This window comes from Clytia hemisphaerica, unplaced genomic scaffold (genome assembly GCF_902728285.1).
Source record: "Clytia hemisphaerica strain Z4C2 unplaced genomic scaffold, Clytia hemisphaerica genome assembly, whole genome shotgun sequence".
Lineage (NCBI taxonomy): Eukaryota > Metazoa > Cnidaria > Hydrozoa > Leptothecata > Clytiidae > Clytia > Clytia hemisphaerica.
In genome coordinates, this window is record NW_027103582.1 from 340,912 (window position 1) to 365,527 (window position 24,616).

At 35.4% G+C, this 24,616-nt stretch overlaps 2 protein-coding genes and 2 non-coding genes across 4 annotated transcripts; 2 read left to right on the forward strand and 2 right to left on the reverse strand.

Annotated features, from left to right (window-relative positions):
• Positions 1-9,683: 9,683 nt before the first annotated feature.
• Positions 9,684-10,761, reverse strand: LOC136801297 (myophilin-like). The gene is made up of 2 exons (XM_067057930.1): positions 10,571-10,761; positions 9,684-10,372 (listed from the first exon to the last, which is right to left on the reverse strand). The coding sequence occupies exons 1-2, from the start codon at positions 10,676-10,678 to the stop codon at positions 9,899-9,901; spliced, it is 582 nt and encodes a 193-aa protein (XP_066914031.1). The 5' UTR covers positions 10,679-10,761; the 3' UTR covers positions 9,684-9,898.
• A 151-nt stretch (positions 10,762-10,912) lies between these two features.
• LOC136801296 (cell division cycle protein 23 homolog) lies at positions 10,913-21,266 on the reverse strand. Its single transcript, XM_067057929.1, has 15 exons — positions 21,140-21,266; positions 20,493-20,709; positions 20,162-20,204; positions 19,603-19,702; positions 19,274-19,406; positions 17,811-17,988; positions 16,745-16,842; positions 16,347-16,428; positions 15,884-16,048; positions 14,395-14,503; positions 14,102-14,177; positions 13,756-13,817; positions 13,549-13,627; positions 12,647-12,760; positions 10,913-11,398 (listed from the first exon to the last, which is right to left on the reverse strand). Exons 1-15 carry the CDS (start codon positions 21,238-21,240, stop codon positions 11,336-11,338), a joined length of 1,620 nt encoding a protein of 539 aa, XP_066914030.1. The 5' UTR covers positions 21,241-21,266; the 3' UTR covers positions 10,913-11,335.
• On the forward strand, positions 14,253-14,324 carry Trnac-gca (transfer RNA cysteine (anticodon GCA)). The gene has a single exon. It is a non-coding gene; the product is annotated as a tRNA-Cys (tRNA).
• Trnac-gca (transfer RNA cysteine (anticodon GCA)) lies at positions 16,537-16,608 on the forward strand. The gene has a single exon. It is a non-coding gene; the product is annotated as a tRNA-Cys (tRNA).
• Positions 21,267-24,616: the final 3,350 nt, after the last annotated feature.

Genomic DNA, 24,616 nt, shown 5'->3' on the forward strand with positions numbered 1-24,616 from the left:
ATGAGGAAACAATCAAAGAGTCGTTTCATCTGTAAGAAAATATCAAAACATTACTTTCATAAAATCCAAGCAAAAGCGTCATAAATTAATCCCAAATTTTCTCGCAAACTCACTTTGAGACCTTTCTTTTGATTGAGAAAGTTGAATCAACGAAAATGCTTTCTCCTTCGAACTATACTATATCGTACTCTTCACTCGAAAACATTATGTGTTTTTAAAAGAAAAAGGCTACCAAGCTTTTGTCATTTCTTGTCATTGAAAAATAGTTCTTTGCTTTCCGAAAAAATAAAGTTGCATCAAAGAAAGAGCAAATCAAGATTTGCCTCATGACAGTAGTGTGTGGCCACTGATTTTTTCAATCGAAAAATAATCAAATATTTCGAATAAAGTGAACTCCTTGCAATGGGATGGAAAATAAGAATTTATGGTCAAGCAGTGTTGTCCTTGCTAAAAATCAATCGCTATCGCACTATCACGAAAAACTCGGTTTCAATTTGATTTTGTAGAGGAAACACTCTAAAGGCGACGAAAGAGTTAAGACATTACATCACAGAGGATAGGGTGGGGTTCATACAAAAAAGTTGCCTACTCTTCAGTCAAAAAGATTTTTAGACCCCGCCCTTCATTTAGGTGGGGACATTCAAGCCATCCATGTTAAAAGAAAACTCATACAAAATGAACGTTTATTTTCAATCGATTTTTCAATGTTGATGATTGAAAAGTGTTTTTCAATATTGTCTTCATACTTAAAATAGAAAGTCCACAACTTGAATGTTTTCAGTATTGAGTTCGTACATACTTCAAGTTAAAAATAGAAGTCCACAATCTAATTCAAAGGAGAAAGAAACTTCAACAACGGAAAGCGGCTAAATCCTTAACAGGCAAGGGAGCGCTCACCTTTTATTAACGGACTCTCCTCCGCAACTACTCAACTTGAAATTGATTGGCCATCAAGTACCTCATCTAGGATATTGGGATAACATTCAAAAATAGAAATTACACGACTTGGAGGTAGGCGTGCTTTGTTTAAAGAGCTCGTTAGATGGCGGCACCAAGTTACAGAAATGACACCGTTAGTGATTGAATGATAATTACAAAGAAGAATTGGAAAATCGAACCTAATATTTCAAGTTATCGAAATAATTTCCCATCAGCCACTCCTTTAATGAATATTCATATCAGATCAATGAATATCAATATCAAAATTACCAGGGACAACCAGCGAACCGATCAACAAACGAGGAAACAAATGCGTCATCACGGCGCCAAAATATTCGCGGAATTTATCTGCTAATTCTTTTTTAACATTTCAGCGCAATTAGATTTCGATAAATTATTTTATCAAAGACCTATGTTGTTACACATTTTTTGTAAGAACATTCACCATTTTTGAAGCTTTTGGATTTTTTAACTTTTTAAGTTTTAAGTTTGTTCTTATTTTCACCATTTTGTGAAATATTTCCTAAGAAATTGGGTGATTTGGGGTCCGCCTTGTTAAAATGTTCTTATATAGTTTGTTCTTGACACGAAGTTTCCGTTCGTGAAAGACCACCATTGCACAGCAATATTGCAAAGTGAATACAAAAAGAAGTTTCGTGATCTTGCCAATAACGTTTCCATGGTAGTTGATGATTGTTGAGGAATTTTAGACAATGTCATGATGACGAAGTGGTTTGCTGTAGCACGTACTTTAATCTGTTTTTTTTGCGATTTTTAAACAGAAAGTTAAAAATGAATCATTGCTTTTAATCTATAGCCGTCAAGTGCCTACGTAATAAAAATGTCAAATTTAATGATAATTAAAGGAAGATTGGAACTAAATCGTACCTAATCTCCTAAAATGGAGTGGATAGAAAAAAGTTAGCTAATGAGAGAGCAAAACAAGAAATAATTTCTTTTAACAAATTAATAAGCGGGGCTGCTAATAAGTTAACAAACAGGGGTGTTTATAGTCTGAATAGCAGACCTCTACAAAACCACAGGTAGTAAAGGAGAACGAATCCGTTAATGGAAGTCAGCAGCATAGGATGTTTATTAGGCACCTGAGAATAGTCCTTGAAAAACTACATCCTCGTGGACAAGAAATTCTTCAGATAAGAGACTTCGTAGGTTACATTTCAATAGTTTAAAGCCCCTATTAGCGAAAGTTGGATACGCGTCACAAAAATAATACAGTTGACACTCTCGAATGCGATGTTCTACTATTATTCGATAATATTGAAAGTCACCGTCAACAAGAAACTCTCATTAACGACACTCTTCTATTTTATACGCTCCATTATTCGATGAAAATTCAATTCTCCTTGATTGAAAATCAAATTAGAGAAAGTTTTGAGGCGTTGTAAACAACCAAGTAGGAGTGAAAAAAAAATGGGAAGATTGTTTTTTTTGATTTTCGAAAACAAGAAGTGACCAATTATAATGTTTTTATTTTCGTCGGCAATTAATCGGAAAATAATACATGACCCGAATCGAAAAAAAACTGCTCATGTCAAATCGATTACACGTTTTTTTTATAAGAACAAACTATATAAGAACATAAGGCTTCGATGGACAAAATGTCAAGAACAAGTTAAGATACATTTTAAGGCTTTTCGGAAATGTTAAATGGTAAATGGCGAAAATAAGAACAATATTATACTTAAAACTCAAAAAGTTAAGAACATTCCAAGGCTTCAAAATTTTTGGATGTCGCACTACAGGAACAGGTTGATCCGTGATCAAATTCCATTAGCCCATCATATACATACTACAAAATTATTTTTAAATCTTAATAAACGGGGATTGAATTGCTGGGGTTAGGAAATTGAACACCCCTGAAACCCTAAGTACGGTCAATATAGACCAAAATCGTGTTATTCAGATATAAAGCAAAATAAGGGACTTTTCTTTTACAAGAAAGAAGGAAGAACATTTAGTTTCATAGCATGTCACCCACTTAGAGTTTGTAATTAATTCGTCTCCTTACACTAAACGACTTCCCTTCCAAATAAGTAAAAGCTGAAAGCCGACTGAAAGCAGTAATTAGTTTAATGACAAAGCTTTTGTCTCCAAGTGTGTGGTCGCTTACTCGTATTCTAATTGGAATAATGAGTCGTGCCTTTTTGCACGTCTCTTCATTAGAATTTTTCAACTGATAACTAAATTTGACTTCCATTGACATGGCCTAACCATTGACTTCTAAGCCCGAAGGGCTAGACTCGAGACTCATGGATGACAAATGAAACCACTGATTTCCCATCCAGAACGCCCTCAAAAACAAAGGAACCGCTAGATACAATCCGTCTTCATGATTATGGTATATTACTCTAGCCCTTCGGGCTTTAAACTCAATGAGGCCTTTCGTGAGTACCATCAGTATCATGAAAAAGCGAACAAAAGGACTGGGCTCGAGCTTGGACGAAACACAATAATTGAGTTGGTCTCAAACAAAGGAAGAAAAGTTCCGCTTTATTTCAGAATAGATCCTGCCATGAAATGATCAGTTTAGGTAACTAATGCCCTCAAAATCAGATACACATCTTTTGAAGTTGGATTTCCAAATAACTGCTGTGTCCATCAACGTTTAAGCCCGTGTAATAAGATGGAAGCTCGTTTGACAGATGGTTAATCTATCTTCAAGCCGGTAAAAGATCAGCTATGCGTAGGTGCGAAAGGAAAGCTTAATTCATTCTTTATTGCTAACAAATCCTTAACACCTTCATCCTGCAAGACTATGAAAACAGACGGACGTCATCAAATCTTTGTTGGAGGTCTCTTCGTGTAGATAAATGCAATGTCATTGCTCCCATTGGAGTGAGGCGGGGAGGTTTAAGGGGGGGGTACCCGATTCTGCTATTCCGTCATTTTTTTCTCCTGAAATTCCGTCAAACAGTTTAAACAAAAAACAAACCTCCGTAACCGAAAATTTCCTTAAAATTCTAGATTTCTGTCGAAAATTCAGGATTTCAATTCAACTTCGAATACATTAAAGGAAGAAATTTTGGCGGGAATTTAATTTGGCAGATGGCCGAATAAGTTTTTTCAGAGGGAATTTAATTTGGCGGACAAAGGTCTTTTTGTCCAAAAAACACCATTAAAAAAAGGAAACACCTGTTTTAAAGTCTGAAATAGCAAAATAGAGCAACTTAAATTTGGCGGGAACTTAATTTGGCGGATTTTGACCAAATCCGCTAAATTTTCCTCCCGCCAAAATTTCTTCCTTTAATGTACTCCCATTTATGACATTTCGACCGATAGTTTGCCGAATTCCGTTTTTCCGAACTAAATCAGCCCAATTATCCGTCTCCAACATTAGACCTGACTCGGAAATTTCGTCGAATTCCGCCACACCATCTGAAAAAGGCCTGTCCGTCACCTTAAACGTCCGTGTCATATAGATCAAATTGTCCGAGAAAACGCAGCTCGTTACTGTTTTATAACAAGAAAAAAGAACGAAAAACAAAACAAAGTTGTAGGTCATTAAACAATTAAAGCAGTGGTAAATATGAGAGTGGAGTAGCCAATATCAAGAAAGAGAGAGAAAGAAAGAAGCTTTATTTGTGGTCCGTGGAGCGATTACATAAAGTTTGACCACCAAAAATGTCGCCATTTTCATATCATTCTTCTTATATTGGTCATCGGAAAGTCAACACACAAGAGAGGGAGAGAAGGAGGGAGTAAAAGATGAACTAATTAGCACGTGACTTAGTCAGCAGACTTACTTAATGATTCACTCACTGAAAGCCTGACCACTAAATCTAGTCGATGGTCTGAAACAGGGGGGTTGTTGAGATATAGAGATGTTTTATTTTCCGCAATGGCGTGCCACCCACCACGGTTGCGGTGGATTGAAAAACAACAAAGAAAACCACAAAGTACAGAAGAAAACAAAATTTAGTTGTTTACACTAATTGCAGCTATCAATCAAAAGAAACCCGTTGCTAAATCATATCTTGAAAAATTGTGCAGGGGGAGTAGTATCGCTATCGGGTAATAACTCGTTCCTCGGAGTTATTTATATTCTAACTTTTTTTTATACTTAATTTTTACTCATTTTACTTCTTGTCATTTCCCTTTTTCAGCAATATTCTTAATATAAATTCTTTTAGAATTTTGAGATCGTTGTTTTTCTTTTTTTTTCTTGGAACATTTTGAAAAATGTGGAAAACATGAAACTCATTTAATTTTAGTTTTGATGGATTGAAAGATTTTCCTTGATAACTATATGGCTCTGGTTACCCATCGAGCAAGACATCATCGATTAATCATAACTCTTGATTAGGCTGATTGATTCTGCTCAAAACTTTCTGTTAAACGGGCGAGTCATTGCTTTTAACCATTGGGAAATGGTGGCAATGAAAAGTTCTGGAATAGTTTTTTCCAAAACTTTCTGAAGCTTTTCAAAATTATTCTCAATTCTTCGACTCATAATCAGAAATTTTGAATACACGGGTTGAAAAATTATATCAATGCAGTCAAAACATGTGATTACTAGAGAAAGTTCGCGTGATTTTATTCCCATGTTACTTGCTTTAAAGCTTACAGATGATAACTTTATTAAAACCAATCAGAAATAAATATCATGTAACAAGCACATAAAAATTTCAAGTAACGCGTGATTTGTCTTCAGATTTTAATTTGAAAACCTGTGTATTGGAGACTTCTTTCTAATTTTCTAATTTTTTTTTGGAGACTACTGAATTTAAAAAACGGACCGTATACCTAATCTGGTATGCGGCCTGAAAATTTGCAAAAAGGATCTAAAAAAAAAACAATATTGCAAGTGGACAGTGTCATTCTATTGTGGTTTGAAAATAATTTTTTTCCTAACCTCCTTATTTAATATCACCGGGGACATCAATCAATATTTCAATATTTTTTTCTGAAATCATTTAAAAATACTTTCATAGTTGCCCAGTTCGAAAGCATCAACCGAGAAGGTTCTAAATTAGAATAATTTATTCTGGACGCATGCACCTCTTGGGAATGGGGATCTGAACTAACGAAAACCGAAAATTTGATCAACTGGAAAGTGTAGATCTGTTCTCAGGTAAAATTTACCTTACCTGGAATTTAGATGTGTTCTAAATAAAACAAGAGGTTCATCGGCTCTTTGAAATTTTATTCTTTTTCAATTTTGGTCCAGCAGGAAAATTTTTCTTCAGAAGATTCCGTTCTATATAGATGTTATTGTTTTATCTTTACTTGACTGAAAAAAAACGACCTGTTTTTGTAGCAATTCAAGCTAACTCAAGCCTAGTTCTCGTTTATTTGGGGAATTTGTTTTTGAAATTCGAAAATCTTTCCTGTTGGTTGGAAAAAGAACATTTGTGAATCTTTCGCCGGTGGCTGTTTCTGTCAACTCATAAAGATCAGAGAGCAGATAGTATTTTCTCGAGAAAGCAGCTAGGGGTAAGTGCATAAATGTTTGTCGAGATGACTGCAAATTCTCTCTCTCAGTTCTTCCCTAATTTCAATTCCACCACGACTAAAGATTTTCTTTGGAAGAGATGCAACGAAGTAAACGGAATAATGTTTTGAAAAATGAAAACAAAAAGATTTACAATCGGGAGCAGTAAAATATTTACGATTGTCGAACAAAACCCCAAGGAAATCGAATCACACTCGAATTTTAAAACCCGATCATCACGTGCTTGACATTTTGACCGAACAAAACAATCCTACAAGTTGCAGATTAAAATATGCGTTCTTATGTTTTCACGATTTCACAACAAGAATGTTCTCAAAAATTTTCTTCTTCGTAATTAATAATAGTCCTCGTTTTAGAGGCTAAATCAATTCATAATTTTCAACATTTTTGAAAATTTAAGAACACCTCTTTCTTGCAGATCCGCTGGGACCCCTTCTCACAAAAAATTGAAATAATTGGCCAAAATATCGTCCCCGGTGGAAAATTATACTCCAATTTTTGTCCCTACTGAAAATAATCAAATAAACCAATCCTCACTGAAAATATTATGCCATTTTTTCCATCCCCACTGAATTTTCTGGCTCGAAAACATTGGAATTCAAATCCTCAGCCGTAAAAACATAGGAATATCAATCCCAATCGAGTTTTGGTCCGTTATTTTTACGCTCACTGGATGAAAAAATCCTACCGGGTTTGTGAGAAGGGGATACTTAAGATCGTCATTAATTTGTCCTTATGTTCTAACACAAAATTGATTCTCTCTCAGAATATAAGATGACCGTTACCTGATAATGACGTCATCTTCGTTTCGTCCACTTTCGTTTTCCCCAACACTCGGAATTTGAAAACCCTACTTGAATTATTGAATTTGGCCATTCATTACTTCTCCTGTTCAATGGATAAAAGCTCGATCTTTAATTTAGAAATGCAAATTTTGGTAAATTTTCCAGTGGGGTAAACCAGGAAATCAAGCCCCAAAATTCGAAAAGTCCTTTTACAGTTTTATTCCATCAAAGTAACGAAAATCTTTTCCAAAGACAAAGGTAGAAGAATTGAGTAAATTGTAAAAAATTCTTTTCTGTAATCCTAAATAGAAATTGGTAAAATGAACTAATTACCGCCAAAAAAACACTGCAAAGTCATAAAACAAGCATAAATTATAATCCTTCTAATTCTACCAGGTGCAGAATGTAGTGACATTTAAAAGGTGTGCCAATGAAGTTTTTAATCGAAACTGGAAAACCATGGTTTCACATCCATGATGAATTAATGAGAGCACTTACCTTATTTGAGGCTCCATGGTCAAACGCAGAGAAGGACCTAAAAGAAAATTACAAGTGAATTAGGTGGTCGGCAAACTCAAAGAATGTGCGATACTGAGAAACAAAAGAATATCGATCAACCTCTAAACTAATTAATAAAATCATAAAGACTGAAAGAAAACTAAAACGAGATAATGACGCAGCAATTTTCAAGATAGATTTCCATTTTCATTCTTCTTTGGTGGCCTTTCTATTTTCTGCTAATTATAGTCTAGACAGTTTTAGAAGCAGTTCCTGTAATTTCTGATTTGTTTTCGCATCGCTGTGAGTACCACCCAGGATGTTCAAATTTTTTTAAAAAATTTACTTTTAAAAGGTTTTCTTCGGATAAGGAGAAAAAGACAGTCCCTTAATCCGAAGCTCAGTCTCCAATTGGCCTTATTATATGTTTTTGACAATGGATAAAAGATAAATAGATTTTAAGTCCAGATTGCGTATTATTTTTCCTTTTGGGAAACACCGGGAAAAACCAGAATTTGACCCCTGTTTGTTACTGAAATAGCGAACAGGGGTTGAATCACTTTTTCAGGTCTTTCACTTTAATCTTGACTTGTTTATTTCAAGAATTGACAGTTGATAGGCTCAGGAAATCAAATTCGATATTCTACCCTTTCGTATCAAGGCGTGCCATCTTGGCAAGGTATTAATTGAAACTAATAAATGAAACACGTGGCAAGCACACGATGACAATTAGTGTAAATTAGTGATGGAAATAGGCAAAACTCTACCATGTGTGGTCCATTATTAGACACTGGTTAAAAAGGATACGAAGTTAAATGTCGGAAGATATTTTGTAAAATGGTGCAATAATTGCCAACACACAGCCAAAATGCTAGAAGATGTGAATCATGATGAAAGTTGATTGCGAGTTAAGCTCGAGTGAACGCTCTAAAACCGTTTTTTATCAAATTCAAATGGAAAGTAAAGCACGCTAGGCGATTAAATTGTGGAAACGTAAGCATACTCCCGTAACAGTTACCAAAAAAACTATTGATTGTTGTTGGCAAATTTCCTTATTAATCATAGAAGTGGACCACACAAAGAGGATAAAGTTATTTTCGTCCCTTTCTTTGCCAAGAAGATATTACCTCATTAATCCCCTATTGAACACATTGCGTAACTGGTGACGAAGTTCTTATTATATCAAACCAATCGGAACATTAAAAGCTGTCACGTGACAATTGCACCATCGGAAGACCACCATGTGGGAAGCTGAAAAAAAAGAAGCGACGTGTGTAAAATTTGAAAATGTTAAGAAACGAGTCCAAAAGGACATCATAATAAATCTGTTGAAAGTAGTAATTAATACTAATAACCGCACTGGTATAACTTCTACTTTTTACGTCAGTCGTTGGCCTCGTTTTGACGGTAAGAATTAAACCAAAGTGTAAAAGAAATATCAAGAACTGGTTATTACGATTTTATTGCAGGGTTCGTGAAAGAACTGAAAATATCGGAAGAAAAAATTACCTTTGAAATTTTCACAGGGTATGACTCTCCAAATAACAGGAGAATAGAAACTTCTCATTTTATCAATTTTAATTTTGATTTACTTGTCTATGGCGAAAAGAATGGATATGCAATATGGCTATGCTTGAATTTTGTGTTAGAAGTTAGAATTAGGGCAACTTTAAAGTATTTAGATACCTAATTGAAGAAAATAAAGTTGGATGTAGCGACTTCATCGGATAGCGATAAAAGTTTTATTTACTAAATTTTCAACGACTAAAATAAATCACCTAGCGACGATAAAGGATAATTTTCAGACAAGAATCAATTTATACTTTCAGTCTGTAAGTAACTAAGTAGCCAGCAAAATAAACCTTGCAATAAATAATGCTGATAAATTTTAATGTAAATTAATTATTCTTTGACAGTTACGTATAGCATAAGACATAAATAAATAACTTACAAACTCTAAAACTAAAAAATATCGCAAAATTCTTCCTTTACTATATTATGGAACCCGGATTTATTTAAAAAAAATTTCGGTTTCGAATATTCTCGTAAAAAATAATCGGTATCATTTTTCACAAAATTTCAAAAAAATATTGAAAATATCGTTGGATTACGATTGCAGATTTCAAAAAAAATTTCCCTTGGAATACTATGAAAAGCAGCGCCAAATAAATGAAATACAAAAGAAAAATTACAATATTAAAAGTTAGTCCATAATAAACCTAGACTTCCCAAAATTGACTCCCGATTGATTTGCACCTTTGTTGGATCCCATTTGTAAGCCTATGATATTAAACCCTTCGTTCATTTGATCATACGTGAATTCACGGTGGTTTTCGGAGGCTTCTTTAGGACCCAGAACGGCACCTCGGTAACCATTGGTCTGCGCTTTACGGCCGAGCGCGAAGATACCCTGGATGACAGAAACCATATTTTGACCTTCATACAAATCAACCGTTTGGAATAGATCACCGCGGCGGACACCATAGGCTACACAAGCGTCCAAGAAAGCCGAGATATTCTCCATCATCATGAAGGGTTGTTTCATTTTGTTTACTTTGCGTACGGAGCCTGGGTACAGCATATTGATCACTTTGCACAGAATGAGTCCATCTTTCAATACCTGATGCACAGCTTCTTCGCCTTCTACACCATCGAACATTGAGCGGTCGGTCAACACCTGAAGGAAAAAAAAAACAGAAAAGATGTTAAGTTGTTGACAGGTAAAATTAGGATATGTGGTATGTAAAATTAGGATAAGTAAAATTAGTGATAGAAAGAAGGGCGGAGAAATCCGTATTCAAAACAGTTACTACAAGTTCATAAATAGATAAATAATGTTCAGAAAGAAAAGATGTTAGGAAGAAAATTTCTTTACCTCTGCAATCCATCTAAGTACTTTCTTTTCATCTTCTAATTCATATTTACTCTTGATCTTACTGTTTACTTCAGCCGTTAGACCGTAGGCGCGTGGACGATGAGCCATTGTTTATTATGTCGCTACACAGGCTATCTAACGAAAATCCTTTGAACGCAATCAAAACACTACGGCTCAACGGTCGCCCAAAAGTGAAGTGATTTCGAGAAGAAAAAACATAATATAAAAAAACACAGAAAAGGGGTAAGAAATTATAAATAGCTCATATTCAAAATAATCAAGAGGGCAACCGATAAATTGATTACGTTTATATGGGTGTCAGAAATGTATGGAGAAATGAAATTCATTATTCATTATCTAACAATTCTTCACTGTTGGAAAGAAAAAAAATGAGCAGTGGTTGAACACTATACAAAAAATTCATCAAAATTTATAATTATTGAAAACTTTCAACACCGAATCAGCAGTTAGACTGCTTCGAAAAAATTGAAATTGTGAAAAAAAAACTAAAAATAAGATATTATTCGATACAATGAAAAACATGGAAAAAAAACAACTCATGGTAATATTTCCACATCCAGCATGTTAGCAGAAGGTCTTTCACGCATCAATCACTATACTAAGAAAGTCTTCGTCACTAGTTTATCGTAATCGACGATAAACGTCCTCATTCACAGAATCGCCCGAGCTCTCACCTACATCCGCTTCACCTCTCAACGAAGGGAATCCAACCTTGAGTGACTTCACACTTGAATTAGCTTTGATTCACTTCACACTTGAGCTCATCTGACTGATTTCGAACATCAATGTTTTTCCTTCGTCACGACTCTGTCAGAGAAAAAAAGAAAACATTGTTGTTTACCAAAAATTTGTATCTGTGCTTAAACCTCGGGGAGCGTTTCACGAGCAGGTTCTTATTGTAAATTTTGCATTTGAGGACGGTGGAGTCTCTGAAGTGATTTTGTATAAACCGCAGTATTTACCCACAAAATCGAGGACAATAAAAGTCGATGATTTCAAATCCCCGAAGGGGCCAGACCCAGAACTCCTGGATGGGAAATGAAACTTCCTATTTCCCATCCAAAACTCATGACCCGTGTGGTTTTCACACAAACGCCATATTGAAAGTAAAACCTATCGCTAGATTTCCAAAAATGTGCCGCTTAAAAACAAAGAAAGGGCTAGATTCAATCCCTCATTCTAAATGCGTGCAAATCTTTAGGTTTCACTTTTTCTTGCTGGAGAAAGGTTAGAGATTCATCTCTAGCCCCTTCGGGGATTTAAAATCAATGGTAAAAGCGCTGATTTACCATCGTCCTCAGTTGGTCAGAATCTAGACGAATCAGAAGCTAGCCGTCTCCGTTACAGGAAACACATCATACAGTTAACTCTCACTAATTCGAAGTCGAACGGGAATTCTAATTTATTCGAATTGCAGAAAGATTATAGTTATACAAAGTAGTTTACGAGGCTTTCCCTTTCACGGGAACCGAGAATTAGTTCGAATAATAGAAAGGTTCGAACAAAAGAGGTTCAGATTAGCGGGAGAAGAAATATTGGCGGGAACTTAATTTGGCGGATTCGGCGGATTTGGTCAAAATCCGCCAAATTAAGTTCCCGGCAAATTTTATTTTTACCGTCATCCGCCAAATTAAATTCCCGCCAAATTTAGATTGCCCTATCTATTTTATTCCCCAAAATCCGTTGCCTTTAAAATTTCCAGCTACGGTTTCAAGCCTTTTTTGAAACGCCAAGTGCCAAAATTTCTTCTTTTAATGTACAAAATTACGAACGTTTTATTTTGGCATTTCACCATTAAATGAAGCATAACCGGTTTAAATTACATAGAATCTGGCACTGAACCTAAGAAGCCAGAGCAATTAATTTAATATGCAACTAATCTTCTTTGCTTGAGGATTATTACATGCTAGATAGATTTTGGCTGGGTTTCAAACCTAAGAATTACCGCAAGAATTTGTTTTCAGGATGTTTTTCCCAAAAACTATTAAGAATTCATGATAAATTGGAAAAAAACACCATTTTACAAAAAAAAAAAAAACATCCCATTATTCCTACCTCGGTGTACTCCATGGCTTTCCTGGCATAAGTGGTCGCTTCATCATATTGCTTCAAGTCTAAATGATGCCTTGCTAGAAACAAACACGCGTGTGCTATGTCTTCACTGATGTGCTGAAATGAAGAAAAATACAATAAAAAAGATACAACAGATACAACACATTCATTCAAATTCTTGTTAAAAAGTCGAATCGAATCTCAAAGTGACATCATTCATAACATTCGAACGAGTTCCTTTTAAATGATTCGTTATATAAAGGTCAGTGGTTCGAACGCGTGATCAAAACATTCGAATCAAAATATATTCGATTGACAATTGAGTAATTGAAAACAAAACACAATCAGTCTCTTTTATTGCGAAATATTCATTTCATGTTGTCGATTTCATGGTCGTAAAAATATAAAAATAGGAAATGGAAAGAAAAATCTTTACAGCTCTAGCAAAAAGACAAATGAGACGAGAGGAGGGGAGCAACCGATCTTTAAAAATGCAGCAAGAAACAACATCAAAATCAACAAAGTTACCTTCGCTCAAACGTGGAGGATATGGTAAATTGAGAGATGCAGAACGAAAAGCTTACGAAGAATTACAAGATTCTTTGCCAGTTTTATCACAACAACAAAAGCGAGCAACACGTTTAGAAATGTTGACTCAAGCATCAAGCTACATACACGTGCTACAAGAAATGTTGATTGACTTGGATGGGGGAGTTATGAAAAGTGATGTCACAAAACAGTCGTCGGATAAAACTTTATCAAACTCAAGTGGGAAATAAAATAAATATTTTTTAAAGTATAATTTGTAAAAGCTTAAAATATTTAACATGCGAAAAAAGAAGAAAAAGCTTTTGAAATGAATTCAACTCTGGGTATTTTATTGTACACAATATTTTAGAACTTACAACAGAGTTTTCGAGGCGTTTGATATATTTTGTGTAGGATAAAGCTGCTTCCTCCATCTCATTACATTGTTCTTGCAGTCTAATAAAAACATGGGAAAGTTGTATTGAAAACATGGGAAGGCAATAATTTAGGTTGGTAAATTTCATAATGTAATAACCCCGTTATCCCGTTATAACTGTTTCATTTTACATAGATGTGCACTATACCTTCCTAGTTTGACGATAGCTTGGCCTTCTGAATCTCCGAGTCGAACTGCTCGCAGAAAACACTGAAAATTAAAAAACAATAGAGTTTTGATTGACAGTAAGATCCCATGATTGACAGCTCTACTAAAAGCTTTCTCTTTTTCTAAAAAAACAACGCCACGCATAGTAGATGGTAGAAGTCACATCGAGGATAAGATGCATTAGAAAAGTTCCGCGATTTTTCTAAAATTCTCTTTCAGGAAGGATATTTCCTAAATATCTCTATACTTTCTTCAAGAGACTTAGCTCCCACTAGCTATCCTTCGGTTATTTTCATTACGATTTAAAAGTGAAAGGATGGAGATACCTTTTTGGCTTCATTGAGGTTCTCGATCGTGTTGTAAGTGTCTCCAAGTGCAATCAACATTCGAGGATCGTTCGGTCTATGGAGATCAAATTCATAGAGGAAGTGTAGTTAGTTTTTAATACAAATTGTGATTTTCACCACGACAGACATCGGGGATATAGCTCAGTGGTAGAGCATTCGACTGCAGATCGAGAGGTCCCTGGTTCAAACCCGGGTGTCCCCTAATCTTTTCCGCATCTTCGTGCTTTTTTTCGTGTCGTACATTTGGTGCTTGGAAAAATCATCCGACTTACCTTAATTTTTGAGCTTCTTTAAAATAGCAGAGCGAATAAAAAGGCATATTCAAAAGTTCGTAAGTTTGTCCAAGTCCATACCAGCCACGAAAGTCGTGAGGGTTCACTCCTAAAGAAAGAAAAAGACCTGGCTAAACTTTAAAAAGTGAGAGGATCTTCAGCAGTTGGCTGTTTATGAGGATAAAGTGAAAGAGTGCGGTTGGCAACTTCTGAACTGGTTGTCATACTCGAATGTTAAGGTTTCAAATAGGAAGAAGGAGTAAAGAAAGACAACAAGTGGAGAGAAAAAGCTTCGTTCGACTATCTTGCGCGGGCTACGATACACCATCTATTCACAGGCGCTATCCTACTACTGCTCACTGCGAGAACTTTTGCCTGCTGCGTTTCCGCCCTGGGCCGGTACGTTCTTCATTATCGAACCTGGTGTATCTCACATTCCTGCATGATAACCATGTTGACACTGAGCTTAGTGTGGACGCTTGATCGACATAGACAACTGCACCGTAGTGGTCCCGAACTCAAGCCGTTCGAGAGTTTCGCCTCCGAGTAGCTGGATTACAGATGCGAGCCGCCGCACCCAGCGATTCAAAGTGGGTAAAAATTATTTTTTATTTTTGACCTACAAGATAGTGATTCAGAGTAAAGTATTCAAGAAATCTTGGGATAGTTTTTAAAAATCATATCACTCTTAAGGCCGGCGCAAATGAATCCAACATTTGATCCAACATTATTGTTGGATCAAATGTTGGGTTCGTTTGCGCAAGTCTAAAACTAAAACTAAATTGCAATTTTAGTACGTGGTGGTATGAAAATTGTTTGAAAAATCTTAGTATTTTGTTCTAAAAACAGCCAAAATGGAGCATTTTTAACAATTTTGGAAAAAATTTGATTTTTTTTTCAGGAATTTTCGAAAAAATCTTCAGAAATCTTTCAGAATTTTTCCAATTTTTTTAATACTTTTTAAAAATATTTTTATGTACAGTTCAGCACAGTTTAGTAATAAAATTATATTATTTTGCAGATTGATGCACTAAATTCGACTAGGTTTGTAACAATGACCACATTTTGGTAAATTTAAAGCCGTAAAAGGGCAAAAAATGGGTGTAGTGGTATCTATGTTAAATTGCTCAAAATAATTTTAGTACATGTGTACTAAAATAACATTTTGGAAAAATAGGTGGGGGTATGTCAAAAATTAGCGAAAATCCTTTTAGTACTCATGTATGTCTTACATTTTAGTACTGACCCCCAATGTTGGATTCATTTGCGCCGGCCTTTAGGGCTGGGGCTTTACTACTAGAAGACTTCATAAAAAGTTAACGAGACGACACAACAAATGTCTTCGTTTCGAATTTTTAAAGAGACACTGCATTGTCTTCAATTTGAATGTTTAAAGAGACACTGCATTGTCTTTATAGTTCGAATGTTTAAAAAATACACTTTATTATCTAACACTGTATTATCTTATTATAAAAAAAGAAATCCTCACCAGTGGCTTTTCTGTAAGATAAAATAGCAGCAGAAGTATTTTTAAGTTCTACATATTCATGACCAAGGAGTGTCCATGCAGCAACGTAATTCGAATTCAACCTCAGCGCTTGTTTGAAATACATCACTGCTTTGTCATGATCACCTCGCAAACTGTAATAATTTCCTGTAATCGTTTGAATAGAAAGGGAAAGAGCAAAAAATTTGCCACATTTAAAAATTCAAGTTTAAAGGATATTTGGGGGATCAAGGGGGATTGTTGGCAACAGTCGCCGAATAGATTCATTTTCCTTTTTAACAATTTTCAGAAAATTCGAAACCATATGTCTAAACTTTAAAAAACAATCAGGTAAAAAATTTGGATGTTTTTTACCTAGGGTGTGTCTACATAATGCAATGGTCTTGTAGTGAATGACATAATGATTCTCGGGCTGGATAGAATTGGAAAAATGTCTATAATTTACCTATCACAACACACGATTCAGTTCTATATTTGTCCACTTTACAAACGTGATGTGCTAAATGACTCAATTCTGGTCTGTCCTCCTGAAAAAGTAAATAAACGTGTAAGATTGCCAGTGTGTGAATTGAACAGGCTTTAGTATGATACTAGTGTTTAATATTTTTTATCTCTGAGTTATAACTTCACACCATGGGGATATAGCTCAGTGGTAGAGCATTCGACTGCAGATCGAGAGGTCCCTGGTTCAAACCCGGGTGTCCCCTAACTTTTCGATAGATTTTGTAATTTTTGAGTCTTTCTTGTTTTTGGTGTCCGCCCGTTATCAAATAACATTTTTCCAGAAATCTTCAAAACAAATGAGGAAAACAAAAGAAAAATCAAATTTCAATCAACACACACCTGGATGTATAAGATATTTGAATACACATCAATATGTTCCAACATTTCTGGATCAGCGTCGTATAGCTCGCGAAAGTATTCCACTGAATTATCGAAGTCTAATGAGAGGTAAAGGAAAAGTTGAAACTTCATCTTGTTCTTACGTTCTTACAAAAAAATTTTTATGGAAACTTTATTGTTTCTTGGTAAGAACTTTATTAGAATCTCTCCACTGAAGTCACTAACTACCTTCAAGCACTCGTATAGTTTTTCACTTTTTTCTGATTTTAATAAAACTCCCAAAACGGCTATAACTTTTGATAGAATTCGAATTAGATAACAGGCGCCGCGGCAGCGGTAGGGCCGGTTTTGAAAAGTCAGTTAGAAAAAAAATTGAACTATGACGAACATAAAGAAACATTAGAGACTCACTATCCCTGATTGATATTGCCAATGAGTTCAACCTGAGCGACTAAATATTTTCGGCAAATTTACAGAGAACGATTTGTAAACTTCTTTTTATATCAGATATTTCATCCATCTTGACTAATCATCATTGTATGAATATATTCTACAGTATACATTATCATTTAAGGCTCTACAAAACACAGTCTAACATTAATAAATTTGCTGACTAAATTTCTCTTTTGGAACAAACTTTATGGATTTGTGAAGATATCTTCTTCAAGAAAAGAGGCTGTTTTAGCCAATCTAGAGGAGTGAAATTCGCAAAATTTTCTAGCCCGTCGGCGCCAACCATGGTGGCGCCTCCTTAGACACTATATTATGTGGCCCGACCACTTAAAATGTCGAGCCGCGGCGCCTGGATAACAGTTTTGTGTAGTCTAGCCTAGGTTTTGTGCTTGTTGAAAAGATAAACAGGAGTGGAATATTATAAGGACGCGTTTTTTTGACTGTATCAAAACTTTAGATTCGAAAATCTCAAAATTTACAAAAATCTTAATAACTTTTGAGAGAATAAAGACCTAATTGTGAGCTTTTGCAGGATTGGAGTTGGTAATGATTCGAATGGTCCTACAAGAACAGGCTATTGTCGGTCCAATTTAGTCAGATAAACAATAGTTACCTCTTAAATTGTAGAGACAGATTGCGATTTGTGAATTGACGTATGAACTACCGTTAAAACCAGCAGCGCTGATGTCTTGGTATCTGGTTAGCGCTTCTTCCGCCATGTGAAGTTCCAACTCCACTGAAGAATAAAAGAATTCACTCATCCAGTGTTTCGGTACTTTCAGCTCTTTCAACTGTCGAAAAAAAAAATGCTCAAGATAGTTTGTAGTCTAAATCGCATACTTTAATGGGATAAATTTTCGCGGGAATTAAATTTCCCGGTTAACGGTTGGGCCTATCCGCGAAATTCAAAAATTTCGCGGGGACTTAAATTCGCGGGTGGCACTATTGGGTGGCAATATTTTTACGATTTTGTGACTTTTACTGTCAAATCATGCATGTTGGTTGTTGAAATACGCATTATTTGCGCTTCTTTTGATGCAAGTAACCATTGAAATAGTATTTATCTGACATAGTTTGAGTTTTGTTTAGAAATATTTCGCGGATGAGGCCGTTCCAAATTTCCATTGGGACTTAATTTCGCGGATTTTCGCGGATGACAACCAAATTCGCGAAATCCGCGAAATTTAATCTCCGCGAAAGTTTATCCCATTAAAGTACATCTACAAAACCACAGGTAGTATAAGGAGCACGAATCCGTTAGTGGATGCCAGCAGCCTAGATACATCAAATAGGTACAAAATTTTTGCCCCGTTAGATCAGCGTCCGAGATTCAGAAAATACCTTTAAAACAGGTTTTGGTAGAGCACCTCTTAGATCAGGCCTTGAAGATGGATATCATCTCAAGATCTAGGAAGTGACACTTAACAAAACTGAATAAACCATACCATTTTTAGAAATTACAAACCGAAGGCTATCCAGGTGTTGGAATTATTTTTTCTGAAAATGCACATAGGAAAATGTTGAGGTCATCGGAAAATGCCCGTCGATTTTTCGCCTTTAAAATGCCATTTCTCGACACTAGGTGGTCGAAACTTAACAAACAACCCCATTTTTTTACCTACTTTTCATGCTGAATCCGTTGGTAGCCTCAGATATTTGATTTTCAGACTTCGAAAAAACCGCTAGTAAAGGGGGGACCCTTGATAAGTTCTATCGATTAACTAAAATGGATTCACTTGAATACTGCAGGAGATTCGAAGGGCGAATTTTTTTTTGTCAATTCTACACCCTATTTATTAGTATTTATTCGTTTCCTACGAAGTGACACAATTTACTACCTCGGTCGCTGGTCTATGTCTGATAAGACTGGATGAGAAAGAAGTAGCTGAGGTGACTACCTCATATAAAAACATCTCAAAGCAAGTGAGAGGAGCCTAATTTGGGAGAACTGTTCAGAAAAAACCACCATCATACACATTGCAATGTTTTGAACTTTGTAAAGCTGTCTCTTTTGCGAGGATTGGTCATAAGAATGAAACACAATGAATGAAAAGAAAATGAACGAGTTATTGATACCATTTGTCTGTCTTTGCACAACGTGGATAATTCTTGCCAAGCAGCCCAAAACAAAGGCTCCATTTGAATTGAGCATTCTAGATTCTCGATAGCTTCCTTGGTCAAATCAAGATTCTTCAACACGATGCCATATCTAACAGAGTATGTAAAATAAGATTTTCAAAACAAAATACACAAAAATTCTCTTAATATCTTACTTTTTAGCGAATGGAGCTGTCTGGAAAGCCTATGGTGTAAAGAGTCGCCATGTTTATTTTTTACGAATTAACTTCTACATCAGATGAAGATAAAAAACATCATGAAAAGACCAATCAAACGAAATGACTTACAAATAAAACCCATAGGAATCCAAATTATCTTCGTTTTTTTTCAGGTCATCCCTCAAGTCAATCAGCTCTTGCCAATCCTGCTTTTCTGCTGCTTTTTCATCTAAGGAAACAAAATAGGGTATTTTAGGTGGGATTTCCACTTTTCACGGCTTTCGAATTAGAATTAAAGAGTGTTTCTTTATACTCCCTCCTCAAATTAATACCCAAAAAAATAACACCCCTTTTTTATAAGGACCTTTGATTTCTTTTTTGTTTTACTATGCTGATCAGGATAAACGAGATGAGAACACGTTAAGAAAAGAGCGGTACGTCAACGGCACCAACTAAAATAAAATACACATAAAATGCAAAACAACAAATAAATTAAAACAAACACTTTAAACTAAACTACAAACACACAATCAACTAAATGCAAAACACTTAAATTCACACTAAAATGCAAACACTATCAACTAAAATGCAAACACTATCAACTAAGTGGTAGTGTTTGTAATTTTCGTTTGTGTTTGTATATTTTAAAGTGTTTGCATATTTGGGCCACCGTAGAGATAAGACTTACCAAGTACATCTACAAACTGGTATTTCTTTTTCTTTTCATATTCCTGAAAAAACAACAGTTTGGGTAAGTTAGTTTGCACAGACATGAGCTTAAATAAGAATAGCCAGATACAAAGTTTCATGAAACGTATATATTTAATAGATGATGGATGCTTGGTAATCCCATAGTTTGTATAAAAAACCGTAGTCTGGAAGCCTTTTGTTTCTTTCCATTGTTTCTTATTTGTTTGAACTTGCGTTGAGAAATTAGTTTATGGTAGTCCTTTAGACAAAATTGTAAAATAAACCAAATAAAGCAAAAACTCATACAATCAGAAGCAACACACACTTACCATATAGCGGGAGTAAAAGTATAAAAACTGACACAGTTTACTTTTGCAATCCTTCAAATAAAGTGAAGCACGAGAAAACTCTTTACAGTCAAAGTATCCTTTGCCAAGGCAGTATTTGTCATACTCCTTCAGGAATAATTTGTCTTTATTCAACTCGTTTGACATGATCTCAAGATTTTCATCACTTGATGGCAAAGCAGCAGCAAGTTCTGCAGACCTGGAAATAACACAAAATAAAATTAAGCTCTAAATAATCCTAAATATTGATTTGATATACCTAACCTGATAAAAAAAGTCAAAACATGCAAGAATTTATAGATAATAGAAAGAACAAAAAGGATCAGATGCGCAGGAAAAAGTCATAACTACAAATTTATACGATGTATCTTAAAAATTCTTTGATCAGGGTGTCTACGGATTTTTTGGGGGATTTTCAAGGTTTTCAAGGTCCCATAGACACCCTGTCAATGGAATTTCTTGCACATTTTCTGAAATCTGGAAAATTATTTTTCTTCTAATACAATTAATTTGGTGTGTTTTTTACTTTTGACCTCGTCTTTAAAATTCTGAAACTGTTTCATTTCTCTTCACAGAACTGCGATTTCAGAAACTACATAGAAAGTTTGAGATGAATTAATTCAGCTTACCATTTCATGCTTTGAACAAGCCCTCTGAGGGAGCATTGGGTGGAGATTTCCAGCATCTCATTCTTCACGTGTTGAAGAGACAAGGAAGAAAACAGAGACATTTTGTAAACTTTTCTTACAGTCTAAATACAAAAGCAACACAGATTATACATTTTAAATAATATAGGGGTAAACTAGTTTTGTTTTTGATTTGTTGGTTTACAGTCACCTGAATGACCCTACTCAAAACCTGCTGACCCAAAAACTTTATTGCCATTATAAGACCACGAAGTAAGAAGATCAAGGATTTGGATACAAACAAATCTTTTGGTCCTGATGAAATATATCCAAGAATGTTGAAAGAACTTGTCGACGAAATTTCCGAGTCCTTTTCAGGGATTATGAATAAGACACTGGCTGAAGGGGTACTTGAGATACCTGAGGATTGGAAGGTTGCTCACGTCACGCCCATCTTCAAGAACAAAGGCATGCATAAATTGGCAATAAACTACAGACCAGTGAGTTTAACATCTGTGGTTTGCAAGCTGATGGAGTCGATCTTACGAGAACATATCACGAACCACCTGACAAACTTAAACCTTTTATCAGATAAGCAGTATGGCTTTATCAGTAGACGTTCCACTGTTACTCAACTATTGAAATATGTTGACAGGTGCTGTGAAAGTATATCAGACGAAAAAGTTGTCATCTATTTTGATTTCGCTAAAGCATTTGATACCGTACCTCATCGTAGGCTTTGGAAGAAGTTAGAAGGGTATGGCATAGTTGGATCAATAAAGAGCTGGATTTCATCGATTCTGAGTGGAAGGAAGCAGTAGGTCAAAGTAAACCAATCAAAATCCAACGTGGATAGTGTATTAAGTGGAATACCACAAGGAAGTGTCTTGGACCCTCTACTCTTTGTACTGTACAAAGTGATATAGACACACTCGAAAAATGGTCCAATGATTGGCTATCACAGTTCCATCCGGTTAAATGTCACGTCCTTTCACTCAGCAAATTCGTAAATATAAAACACGCTCAGCTGTATTGTCTTGGTGATAATCAGCTTGAGCATGTATTTAAACAAAAAGACCTGGGTATATTGGTTGATGCTGAATTGACATTTGAAGACCATATAGCCAATCAAGTAAAAAAAGCCAACTCAATGCTTGGTGTCATCAAACGAGGTTTCTCCAACTTAACTCCAGAGATCCACCGTACGATATATTCAACAATTGTCCAACCACAGCTTGAGTACGCACAATCAGTTTGGTCACCAATATTACCTAAACACGTCAACTTACTTGAGGGAGTGCAAAGACACGTAATATGCTCAAAATTCTTGGCATACCAACACTCGAATTTCGAAGACAATTTTGTGATATGGTACAGGTTTACAAACACCTCCACTACTACGATAAAACAACAATACCTGACAAGTTGACTAAACGTCCGCCTCCAAATCGAAGACACGCTCATGAGCTTCTACCTAACTTCGCGAATGACGTTTTCCACGGAACACAAACAAAATCCTTTTATTACAGATGTGTGCCAACCTGGAATAGACTGCCGAGAAATGTCATTACAGCAAAGTCTATCAAGACCTTCAAAGAAAACCTCAACAATGCATGGGAAAACCATCCCTCAAAATACGATTCCAGAATAGTGTAAAATAAGATCGATTAGAGGCCCACTGTGAGCCTAGCTTGCAAATCTGTATAATAATAATTTTTGGAAAAGAAAAAAATACTTTTTCTTCAGAGATTTCGAACCCTCAACAGGGCTGTATATAAGTGTATGTCATTGAAAAAGTTGTTTGATTCATACAAAATCACTTCAGTCGGGAATCAGCACAATATGTATTTTTCAACTTCCCAGCATCAAAAAAAAAATTACAAACCCAAAAGATCTCAAAATCCAGCAATTGAAACCCTAAAACTCTATAAACATTTAATCAATATACTCTTCAAGAAGTAATTATCTCAAAAGTGCTGACCTCAGAATGAAATATTGCATTTATGAAGAGGTATATTGTCCATTTCTGGGGGACATAGTTGACCAAATGAGACAAATGACCCAATTTTATAGATTTACTCTTCAAACTCTCTCAGAGACAGAGTCACAATCAGTTTTTGTCAATAAGGAACTTCAAAATCAAAATAAATGAATTTCCAAGGGCCTAGGCCAGAAAGACTAACCCTTTTCAATGCTTCACAAAAGGGACCATTGAATGAGAGCAAAAATTAAAAAACCCATATATACTGTATTACCTGTAAAGGTCATTTCGCAACTGTACTATCTGACAAAACATGGGACGGCAATTCTACCACCATTTCACCAAACCTCCAAAGTCATCTGATTTAAGTTAGCGAACGGCATACTAAAAAATACATGATTTCTCCTTCGCACCGTGGCGAGTAGGCTTTTAAATCGAAATATGAAAAAAGTCTGTAGTGGAATACACGCAAATGTCTGGAATGAAGAAGACCAAATTAGTGGCAAAATGATGGGGTGTTTGACGTCACTTGCGCGGCAAGTTACACACTCATTATTTGTTAATCCCATCAGGCGATAGGTGGTTATTTAGGCGGCAGACGTTCTCTAATTCTCCAGTTGGCATCCGGTCATTGTAAACGAAAACATGACACGTGACACGTTATGATTATGACAGAAAGTATGATTGATAAACTTGGTGGAGTTATCAAAACAAATTTGTCAGTTGGGTGTTTAAGATAAAAACGGCAATTATTGCTCTTTTCGGCAATTATTGCTGAAAACGGCAATTTTTTCAACGATGGAATGCTGAATCAGCAGAAGAGTAAAAAAAGTAAACAAATGAAAATTGCTGTTTTCAGCAATTATTGCCGTTTTTGGAAAGTAAAGTTGATTTTATTATTGAACACATGATGGTATTTGACACCCTCGTGATAAGTAGGCCCACTGTGCCTCATTTAGTTTTGTTTTCAACTTGTTTTTGTTGGAAATGTAGATAGCAAAATCGAGTCATACAGTATGTAAACGACGGGGTTTTGTTATCTCTTTTTGGCTGTGTTTTGGCATCGATGCAGGATATTTTTATCTAATTATTTTATAACTTTTCATGTTATTGAGCAACAAAAAATCGAAAAATCACTTTTAAAAATCCGAAAAATCTTTTTCTCGATGCAATTTTACAATTTTCAAACACCTCTGACATCTTTGCCCTTATAAGGAAAACACATTTCGCTGATTCAGCATTTTGTTGTTGAAAAAATTGCCGTTTTCAGCAATAATTTCCGAAAAGAGCAATAATTGCAGTTTTTATCTTAAACACCCAACTGGTTAGTGAAGTCAAGTTTAAAGATATTCTTTGTTAGAAAAATGGTTAAAAGCAGTCAAAACGCAATTTACCTTACCTCCTGAGTTTGTCTTTGTTATGCTAAAATATAACAAACCTTTGTCATGCTGTCTGATTACAAAAACCTCCAATCACTACTTCTCCGCCATCTTGTTTCA

Excerpts from the sequence above, each read along its gene's own strand:
- LOC136801297 (XM_067057930.1), bottom strand. The coding sequence starts at position 10,678 with ATGGCTCATCGTCCACGCGCCTACGGTCTAACGGCTGAAGTAAACAGT. Across the intron at positions 10,373-10,570 it reads TACTTAGATGGATTGCAGAG|GTGTTGACCGACCGCTCAAT; the intron begins GTAAAGAAATTT and ends TTTTTCCTTCAG.
- LOC136801296 (XM_067057929.1), bottom strand. The coding sequence starts at position 21,240 with ATGTCTCTGTTTTCTTCCTTGTCTCTTCAACACGTGAAGAATGAGATG. Across the intron at positions 17,989-19,273 it reads TGTGCAAAGACAGACAAATG|TTGAAAGAGCTGAAAGTACC; the intron begins GTATCAATAACT and ends TTTTTTCGACAG. Across the intron at positions 13,628-13,755 it reads GCTATCGTCAAACTAGGAAG|ACTGCAAGAACAATGTAATG; the intron begins GTATAGTGCACA and ends TGTTTTTATTAG.